General features: G+C 36.5%; 1 protein-coding gene across 1 annotated transcript; it reads left to right on the top strand.

The window, feature by feature from the left end:
* The first annotated feature begins 2,777 nt into the window (after window positions 1–2,777).
* On the top strand, window positions 2,778–9,454 carry LOC149840684 (glycerophosphodiester phosphodiesterase GDPDL6-like). Its single transcript, XM_090005117.1, has 9 exons — window positions 2,778–2,862; window positions 3,469–3,765; window positions 4,713–4,822; window positions 5,184–5,682; window positions 6,378–6,413; window positions 6,570–6,851; window positions 7,772–7,914; window positions 8,441–8,924; window positions 9,141–9,454. The coding sequence occupies exons 1-9, from the start codon at window positions 2,778–2,780 to the stop codon at window positions 9,452–9,454; spliced, it is 2,250 nt and encodes a 749-aa protein (XP_089861243.1).
* Window positions 9,455–11,300: the final 1,846 nt, after the last annotated feature.

Raw genomic sequence — 11,300 nt, 5'->3', positions numbered from 1 at the left:
GATCCATTTCATTGAATCTGGTGAATGCCTAGCAGATCCAGTGCCATTATATGAGGATTTCAAATATGACAGAATATGTTAAAATTCCAAAAGTTTTTTAAAATCTGAGTCATATCGCACCATATTGTATCACAAATTTTGAGAAGATGCAACTGGGCATCTAAACGGGTCAAGATCTGACTCCGGTCAGGCTTTACCCAACACTGGATCTGGATCTCTAAGTCAGATCACACCATAAAGTTCTGAATCCAGTTGTGATGCGACTCTGATACAATGGGACAGTCTGATAAAAATGGGTTAAAATCTACTGATTTTTACGTGAAATAAAAACATGTCAGTTTAAACTTGATTCTGACCTGAACCAAATCATTGATTTTTATGTAGGTCAGAACCAGATCCAAAATAAATCTTAATATATTTGTTCTGGATCTGAGTCAGATCCAGATCAGAACTTTGATCTGTTTGAAACCCCTCTTCGTTTGGATTGAGTCATATGTTATCCCATTGTATGTGATAGGAAAAGATCCACGCTGTCCATCCTGGCAATGGACGGCTCTTGGCTAGGTTGCACAGCGGCAGGGTGTGCAAATGGACTGGACTGTATGGGACATCTGGTCCAAATCTGATAATTTGTTTTGTGATATGGATCTTAAAGTAAGACTTAAACGTGTATCGTGATTGCGTTTTGGATTATATTATTGTATTTTTATTCCAGGGCAAAGTGGTCTTTTCTGAATATTTATGTTTGGATTCAGATCTAATCTGATCCATTTGCGATTTCTGCATCTAAAATTCTTGCTTACAGCCTTTTTTCCTGAATTTAGCATTACCATATAAATTTCGGGTCTTGATTAAACTCTAATATGTTGGAATTAGTTCGAATCTGGATTTGGATTATAGATTCATATTCAAATTTATTGTGATTTGAATAGATTGTGATTCAAATCTACAAAGAGAGGGAGGCAAGGAGCAGGATCTAATTAGATGTCTATTTTATACTATTCATCAGGGCAAGAGGACTCAATTCCGGATTGTGAACAATCACTTTATCTCACCCAAATTGCACATTGGATTCTTGATCATAAAAGAGGATACATTGAAATCTGAACCATTTAGGAATTCCAACCCGACCTGCAAGGAATGAAAACTCATCAGAAATCTGATGCTATAAATGGTCTCTTGGATCTAAGTCCAAACATGCCAATCCATATCCAGACCTGATAATGCAAGATAAGATTCAGCTCTGCCTAGAAGTCAGAGGGAAACCAGTACAACCCCTTTATATGTTGCACCATAACCCATTATTCTAACAATTACGGATACAGAAGTTCCGAATTTGGTTTGAATGTGGTTTGGAAAAGGCATTACCATATCTGGTTCCAGATAGATTTTTACCCTAACTGACATTGATTAACACATAAATGGATTCAGATAATGATAGGGCTTCCATTTCTTGTGAATTGGTTATGGAAATCTCAGACCGGTTTAGAAATATTCAGTATTGGAAGGTGTTTAGTGAAACAGATCAGTGGGTGCGGGGGGCACTGGACCTCGATTCGGTTCCACTGACATGATGGATGAAAGGATGTAAAGGGGTCTGGCTCAGGTTGGATCTATGCATTACAGAATCTGACCTAATTGGATCTAACCTAATCGGATCGAGATTCAAATTCTGAGTTGAATGGGATCGGCTAAAACGGATCCAGATCTGACTAGCTTAAAATCCAACATTTACACATATTTGGATTCTGATTTTAGTCAGACTGGGACCTTAGTTAGATTTGGATTAGAAGCTTGAAACCGAGCCGGGATCTGATTATTAATCGGATCCGACTTTGGCGATCCAATCCAAAATTAGTTTTGGATTTGGGCTGGATGTTGGATAACATACAACCCATTGACATAGGATACGTTAGTCATTTACGACAAAGTGGAGGACCTCTAAGGAAAGGGATGTAGTGGTCAACTTCCAAATTCCAACTCAACCTCGGATCATGACGTGGCAATACCTTCCTAAACCGACAGAATCCCCGCAACCTTTGGATTGTCGGGTGGCACTCCTTTGTTCCCGACACTGTCGGGGTGTCGGGAACCGAGTAACGACAAAAAATACCGTTCCAACAATCCTCATCCACCAAAAATTAAAATAAATAAATAAATCGAGCCACTCTCTCTTCGACACGTGTCCTTATGATGACGTGGCGAGAATCCGTTGGCTGGATATTGTTAAAAAAAAACTTAAAGAAAAGGGTGGCCGTTTAAGAAGGAGCCGTTTCAGGCCGGCCGTTTAAGGAGGAGCGTTTTATTTTTTATTTTATTCTCTCATAAATTTTTTAAAATTAATTAAGTATCTATTACTATTTTCTTATTTTACTATTTAATTCATTTGTTTGTTATTTAAGAAATATTAACATGAGCTCCCCTCACAATTTTGCATGGGATGCGAAGGTGAAATCTTGCTTCTCCCCCTAACAAATTTTCATTTAATTTTGTTCCTTTTAATTCAATATTCCTTTCTTTTGAAGAAACGTCGCTTTAAATCCTGATAATTCTTGTAATTAATCATCTTGTTCTTTCTTTAACATTTTTTTTTGGTCTCAAAGATAAGAATCTAAGGATCTTTTTTTTGTGTTTTTTGCCTCTCTTTTTCCATTTTTTGCTCCATGGGCGCTACTGTTGGATTGAAAGATGCTTTTAGTTCTAAGCCTTTTGTTTTTTTCTTTTAATTTGATGGGAGTTTAGAGTGTTTCCAGGATCGACGCATAGGTATCAAGAAAATGGGACGAGGTATGATCTTGTTTCTTTTGATGTTCCATGTTGCGCTAGCTCAGAAGTCGCCGCAGAAATGGAAGACGTTGAGCGGTACGAGTTGCATAGCTTATCTTGGTTTTCTATCTTTTTATGTTTTGTAATTCCATTTTAAGATTGAAATTTTGTTTGGTATTGTTAGCACAACAGTTTTGTGATTTAGCTTCATGCTTAGCTAAAATTATTAAAGAAAGGATGTCTAAATTCACAATCATGGACTTAATTTCTGAATTTGGCTCCATGTGTGGCAAAAGGGCCAAATTGTACATCTAATAGATAGACATATCGTGATAAAAAATGCCCACATCACAAGCAATTTATTTATTTTTATGATGAGAAAACCTTGCCAAAGCGAGGAAAACCCCAAGTGGGGCCACACGATCACCCTGCCTTACGTGGCCCACCTCTGAAATCTATGCACACACCCAATGCGCTAGTGGGGTTTGATCCGGTGCCTTCATCTCAGCATCCTCAAAAACCACCCCGCATGCAGTCACATCACAAACATTTTTCAAAACCACTCTCTCATTCCTTACAACACTGTCGTTGCTATGGTTTCATAAATCATGTATATATTGATGACTGAATGAGATATTTGTTACATTTCGTATGCTCATAATAGCCACTATTAAAATGACATTTCATATGTTCATAATACAGGTGATGCACCAATGATCGTAGCACGGGGTGGGTATTCGGGGCTGTTCCCGGAATCCAGTAATCTTGCATATGATTCTGTTGGTTCTATCAGCTTACCTGGATATGCTATTTACTGTGACCTGCAACTCACAAAGGATGGCAATGGCATATGTCGAAGTGATTTGAGGCTGGATAACTCTACAAATATTGCAATGGTTTACCCCAAGGGTTCTAACACTTACAATGTCAATGGGAAACCAGTCAGAGGGTGGTTTGCAATTGATTTTACATCAAGGCAACTATTCACCAATGTCACATGTAAATTAGAATTCTATCTCTTGTTTCATCAAACTTGATCTCTTTACTTATTTGTATCTTCAAGATGCTAAATTTTTATCGCAAAGCTCGCACGGGCTCTGCACACTTGGCTAGGTGGGGTTCACACTGAGAGATATAGGGATGGCAGTGGACCGGGGTGGGGGTGGAGACACCGTCTCAAAAACCTGCCCTCCATCCCCGCACGGGTTTTGATTTTAACCTCCATCCATGTTTCATGTTATCCATCTCCGGTCCAAACGGGGCGAGGCAGAGTAGGGCCCTCTTTCCCTTTGGTCCATTGCCATCACTAAAGAAGGATTGGGGACGGGGCAGGGCAAGGCGGGGTGGGACGGGGTGGGGTGGGGGAAAGTGTAAGTTCATCTCCGCATGGGTTTTGATTTTAACCTCCATCCCCGTTTCATGTCCTCCATCCCTTGTCCAAACGGGGCGAGGCAGGGCGGGGCCCCATTTCTCCCCGGTCCACTGCCATCCCTAGAGAGATAGTGAGCCGCCGAGTTAACTCACCTGAGTCACTGGGTCACATGTGGCCAAACCGAGGCTGAGTTCCAAGACTGCCAATCATGATTAAGATGATGTCTCTCTTTGTTGTGAAAACATCAGTTTTTGTTTGATGAAGGCATGTGCATTGCGTCTATGTTTCAAGACAGCTTTGCTGGTGGACTAAATTCTGTGCCTTTTCACAATAAGTGAATGATGTCTTGGTGTCTTTTCTATTAGCCAAGTAGGAGCCAATAAACACATAATCAATTAATTGCTATTTTAGTCGGTTGGTTATTTCTAATCATGAACTAACATTTTCCAAGTTCTCATTATTTGTTTTGTTATCATATTTCATTTCATGCAACAATGACCATGTAAATAGCTAGTTGTTCTTATACTCTGTTTGGAACCTAACCACAATTTTCTTTCTTGTTATGCCTAAACAGTGATCCAAAATATTTATTCTCGACCAAGCATCTTTGATAATCAAGCACCAATCACTACTCTTGACGATGTTGGAGGACTTAGAGCACCTCATCTCTGGGTGAATGTGCAGGTGTGTTACACCTATATTGGTGTGCATTGTTTCTTATAGTTTCATGTCATTGCTAAGGCTGGTAAACCAACCGAGCAGCTCATGGCTTCACTAAGTTCAAATCACCAAAAGCTCATTCAAACTCGCCAAATAAGCTCGGTGAACCAAGCAACTTGGCTCGTATAAGCTAGACAACCCAAGCCCGAACGAAACCTGGTTGTAAACAAGCGGACAACATGTGTTTGGTTTGTTCGGCTTGTTTACCAGCCCTAGTCACTGCTTACCTTTGCAAGACTAAAAGCCAAATTTTCTCATCATTTTTCTTGTATGAGATATGCAATTCTTTATGTTCTTAGAAAATTTCCTCTTGTTCTTATTGCAGTATGACTTGTTCTTCAAGCAACACATTCTAGACATGGCATCATATATTATATCTGCGACAAAGAGTATGAGTATTGATTATATCTCCTCACCAGAAGTTGCCTTTCTCCAAAGTATGCAAGGAAAAATGGGACCAAAAACAAAGTTTATATTTAAATTTTTAGAAGCAGATACTATGGAGCCTACGACAAATAGCACATATGGTTCAATGGTAGCTAAGCTTTCATTCATCAAAACATTTGCATCTGGGATTCTTGTTCCTAAGGAGTACATATGGCCAGTTGACACTAAGGGGTATTTGCAGCATGCAACTACCCTTGTAAATGATGCTCACAAACTCGGATTGCAAGTTTATGCAGCTACTTTTGCAAATGATATCCCAGCTAGCTATAATTACAGCTATGATCCTGTAACTGAGTATTTGCAGTTCATAGATAATTCTGACTTCTCTGTTGATGGCATGCTTACTGACTTCCCCTCGACTGCTTCAGAGGCAATTGGTGAGAATTCTCAACTTTATCTTATTCTTTGCACTTTATAAATTGGTTGTCTAATATGGCATGGAATGAGTATATAAAACAACTTAAAACTAGTGTTCTTTTTCTAGTTTTTGCTTTTATTATTCAATATGGATTTTTTTTAAGAACACTTAATTATTAACTTCCAATAAGATTTTAGGAATTCTAGAAATGTGTTAAGCTCACTATTCATACATACCAACTTTATCTTTTTTATTGGACATGATCATTCCTATAAATAACAGAACACACTTTTTAAATATTGCTACAATTTTCTACTATCTTTATTTGAAATGTTCTTAATGGCTTTACCTTTCAGTATTATAGAATATCTCACAATTTATGTAGCATGCAAGTATAAATTCTTAATTGAGAATTGTAACCATGCACTTACATTTTATCAAAAAGGGAACATGTTTGGTTATGAAAAAAATGAAACACATTTGATTAAGAACCAATAAATAAGGTAAAACACTCTTTACTAATACAAATATGAATTTTATATACCACAAGTAGTTATTTACAATTTACTCAAGAAATATCAAAAGCCACGATAATTTATACCTATGATCATTTTATGCTACCAATGACAACATTCTTTTTTGTTTATCATGTCCTTTTAAGTTTTTTTTTTTGTGAGGTTGAGTTTAAGTTGCTTGCTTTTTTTATCTTTGTAGGTTGCATGGTCACTAATAGCACAACACCTAACGATGGTGAGTTGTATTTTACATGGCATCTATATTTTGTGTATTGTGTGCGTGGATGTGTATTTGCAAGCATGTCTACTATAAAATACTAAGAAAGAACTTTATTTTCAAAGAAAAATACTAATATATAGCCTTAGCTTAATAAATGTGCATTGTTTTCAGGAAAACCTTTGGTTATAACACATAATGGTGCAAGTGGAGTGTTTGCTGGCTGTACAAATCTTGCTTATCAACGAGCTGTAGATGATGGTGCTGATATCATTGATTGCTCTGTTCAAATGACAAAAGATGGTGTTCCCATTTGCTTGAGTAGTGTGGACCTCATGGTTGGTACAACAGCAATGAGTTCATACATGCCCCGTTCTAACGTGGTTCCAGAGATCCAAGAAAAGAGTGGCATCTTCTCTTTTGATCTCACATGGAATGAGATACAAAGCTTATCACGTATGTATCTTACAATTCTATTTTTAACAATGACTTTCACAAAGAGTCTTAACTCGAATTATATAAAGAAGAACTATTTGCAAGTAGAGAACTCATTCTTTAATCACGTACACTTTGTTTCACCATCGTTTTTTTTTTAAAAAAAAATCTGAGTTTTTGTTTCTAATTCTGGTGGTCTTAAAAAAATTTAAAAATACTATCGACAAATGTGTTATTTTTTGCATCTTGGTGCTTATGCTAAAACCAAGAAGAAATTTCATTGGCAGCAAGTGCTTGAAATTCCTCCTAACTGAAAATATTTCATTTGTTTGAGGGGAATGATCGTAAAGTAAGTTGCATTTGATATGTTTGATTGATTCTATAAAAGGCTTACCACTACTTTGAAGTGCCTTTAAATTGCATTGCCTAATTTATTTTTCAAGTTACTTTCAAGCTCCTGGAGATATTTTATGAGTTTGACATTGTTTATGTTACAAAGAAAGTTCTATCAATGTCTATGATTATATCCTATTGAAGTTAACTATTTGTGTATAAAAAAAATTTGTCGCTTCATGGACAACGAGTTCTTGATCATCACCTACATTCTCTCACTAGCTTAACAATTATGCTAAATGCTTTCACATTTTACTCATATTTATTATCAAAATTAAAATTGTGGTCATTTAAATTTTCTTGGCTAATTAACTTAATAGTTCTAAAATGTACTTATAAACCTTTGATGTTCATTTGAATATGCTCATGTGTATATGATGATTATTTTTAATAAGATTTATGTTCAGATAAATGTGTTCTTCTATAGATCTAGGCCTCAAAACCTTGATAAACTTTCATGTTATATGAAAAATTTATTGTTCTTTCTATTAAGTGAACCAGATCAAAGAGATTACTTACATTGACAGTTGGTGCTTTTCATTTTGCAGCTGAGTTGACTAGCCCATATGCATCACAAGCAGGCTTAAAAAGAAATCCTGCATGTAGAAATGAAGGAAAGTTTATGACACTAGCTGATTTTCTGGCCTTTGCAAAAGAGAAGTCAGTTTCAGGTGTTTTGATTAACATTCAGGTGAATGTATTTGGTGTATGTCAAGTCTTTTTTTACTCATAATAGCCTTTGGAAGTGAAACTTATCTAAGGAGAAAATTGCAATGTATATATAATAAAAAAAAAGGTTAAACATGAATACAAATTTCTTTCAAAAGAATTAAGATAAAGGATGAAATAAACCCACTTGGCAGGCCTGACAAACTTGTTTGCAATTTAAAGGTTGTCAGTAAATTCTTGGTTAGGTATAGCAGAAGCTAATCTCAGTGTATAAAGTTTTGATAACCTATTTATTGACAAGTTGTCAACGAATTTGAGCAACTCAACCTGATTTTTCATGTTTGAATTATGAAATCCTATTTAATTTGATGCATTTAATTTAATGTATTCTAAAAGGCAAATCCTAATTACTTCATATATTCCTGATATAATAAAATTTTACCTTCTTTTGCAAGATAATGGTTAATAGTCTTAAAATATGTTATCATGCATTTTTAGATCATTCTAATAGTGTTTTGTTTTTTACTAATTTAGAATCTCATGTACAGAATGCTTTTTACCTAGCATCCAAAAAGGGACTTAGTATAACAGATGCAGTTATCAATGCCTTGCATAATGCAAGCTATGACAAGCAAACAACTCAAAAAGTTATGATACAATCAGATGACAGTGCTGTACTTTCCAAATTTAAACAAGAAAAAAGTTACAATAGAGTATACACCATTGATGAGGTAATCAGCAGTGCTAGTCCATCAAGCATAGATGATATCAAGCAGTTCGCAGATGTGGTTAATGTTGGCAAATCTTCCACAATGACAAACTCGGGCTTCTTTATCACAAGCTTTACTAATGTTGTAGACAAGATGCATGCAAAGAACATCTCAGTTTATGTATCTGTGCTCCGAAACGAGTTCATCACTTTAGCCTTTGATTTCTTTTCTGATCCATTGATCGAGATAGCGACTTTTGTTCAAGCACTGAAAGTTGAAGGTCTTGTAACTGAATTTCCTGCAACTGCAAGCAATTACCTGAGTAAGTGCCAAGCACATATATGTTCTTGTTTGGTATGCCTTCCATGCTTAAAATTGTGATATATTGATCAAATGATTCCTGTGTATGTGTGAGTGTGTGTGGGTGTGTGATCAAGTGTTGTGATTTGCACATGTAGACAATTGTTCCTTTCTGTTCATATGGATCAGGAATGTTATAATTCTATGACCTTCTTACTATTATGTATACCTTGTGTAGGAAGTTCATGTTACAAACCTAACAAGGATACAAGATACACCATTTTACCTATTGGGCCGGGTTCTCTAGCTCCACCAGATTCCTTGCCACCTGCTGAAGCACCAGCTCCAATTCTCAACGTTGCTGACATCACCGAGCCACCACTACCACCAGCATCAATTGTGCCTGATAATTCTTTGTCACCTGCCCCAACAAAATCTGCACACTCCAATAGTCAGCCAGCAGTTGGAATCAACATAGTGTTGTCTCTAGTCATGTTGGCATTTAGTATTACAATTTTAAACATGTATATGTTACAGATTGGTTTTAAATAACTTCATTTGTAATTTTGTTAGCATACACTATTTTCACATAATTTTTGTTAAGTTGATCTATTGATCAACATTGTGTACTAAAGCTTGAAATGTAGGAAAATCATGTTGATATTCATCATTTTCATATAGCATGTTTATGATTAGCTTTTTTTATGTCCAGTGTTTTCTTTTGTATTTGGATACTTAATAGTAGAAAGGAAGAACTTTAGAGTGACTAATTCTTCTACCAAATTTAGAAGTTTAAAACATTGGTTGTCAAAACCTTCAAATTTCCTTTTTTATGTTTATAATATAGAAATTTATGTGAAATAACTTGGGTTTCTTTTCCTAGTATGTCACTTAGCAGTTATAGTCATCTGATAAGTCGTGGCAGAGACATTCATGGTTAGTTAGATTCCCTATAGTTGCTTGGTCAGTTCAAGGTTTCAAACAAATGCAACTGCTTGAGTAGCCACATCTAGTCTCAAGTTTGTCAATTATTTTTCTTTTCAAGTTAAATGATTTTTTTCTTTACTTAAATGGCATCTAAAAAAAACTTGTGATGAAAATCCTTCTATTTGTGTATTGTTGGATCTAGGTGATAGATTCATTGTGTGGCCATAGGGTCTCACATGTGAAAATCTAAAAGCCACAAAATGTTGTGCTCATAACTTATGAGAAACCCAAAAATGTATGAATTAAAACATAATAAAATTTAGGGATGAAAACAACTACACCAAGGGAGGCTATAAATAAATCCACATTCATATGTACAAGACATGGTAAAAAAGTTGATCCATTTTGACGAAGGTAATTTCCCAATCTCTCATTTCCTTTTTGTTTTGTGTCATTGGTGCTCCTCCCTCATTGCACATATCTCCGATAAAAAAAACCCAACACTGCTATCAGAGCTTTGTTATCGATGTGCACAAAGACTTGGCCTCCACTCGAGCCAAAGTCGCCAAATGCATGGATTCAACTACCATAAAAAAAAATAGAAAAAGCAAAAAACAAGTTAATGTTTTCCCTTTTCTATTTGGGGATAGTCGTCGGATATTTGACCACTTAGTTGCTGAAAATCTGGCCACTTGGTCATAAAAAATGCACTAGTTGTTTCTCGATACAAAAAAAAACAAAAATATTCACATACATGTTTTTTGGCTGGCAGAATCCATCGTTCAAGTAGGTCAGTGAAACTTAGACTATCGTTCGAGTATGCAAGCAAAATCCATTGTTCAATTTTGTTTGCAACCCTTTAAGGAGGGGAAAGAACAGAGGAAGAAGGAGGCCATCGTCGAAATTCAACAAGTTCAGGGAAGGTCGATACAACATCCTAAAAAAGAAAAAAAAATAGAAAACCCCTTCACAAGGCACCCTTTCGTTGAAAAACCCAAGAACCCTCGACTTTATCTGGCAATGTTGCCTGAGGAAATCAACTGCAGAGGAGAGGGGTCCTTCGTCGGAGGCTATCCTCGGCAGACGACCATTCCTGGCTAATGTTTCACATGCTAAAAAATCGAGGAAATATTAGCTATATTTTATGGTGATGCCTGAGGAGAGAGGTTGTCATAGAAAGGAGCCTTTCACCGCACAATCGGTGGAGAGAAGAGCCATGTGTCTGGTGGCTACTAGAGAGAGACTATTGGTGAGAGGCGGGTGGTGTAAAAGGGGGGAAATCAGAGAGAAGGAAAACCATTAGGAGGTAGAGGATACTTCTCCATTGGACAGTCGTGATCGACTGCCCTTGATGCCAGAGTGTGACGGTGGAAGAAGCTGCAGAGAAAAAAAATAAAAGGGAAAAAGGGGGAGTTAGGGTTTTTTAAGGGTTGAGAACCCTTTAGGTTCCTCCCCTTTCATTTTGTTTTTT

The sequence above is a fragment of the Nuphar pumila genome, chromosome 4 (assembly GCF_984573655.1).
Source record: "Nuphar pumila chromosome 4, dmNupPumi1.hap1.1, whole genome shotgun sequence".
Classification (NCBI taxonomy): Eukaryota; Viridiplantae; Streptophyta; class Magnoliopsida; order Nymphaeales; family Nymphaeaceae; genus Nuphar; species Nuphar pumila.
The sequence above is the reverse complement of the archived record's forward strand: the minus strand, read 5'-3'. Positions and strand labels throughout refer to the sequence as shown.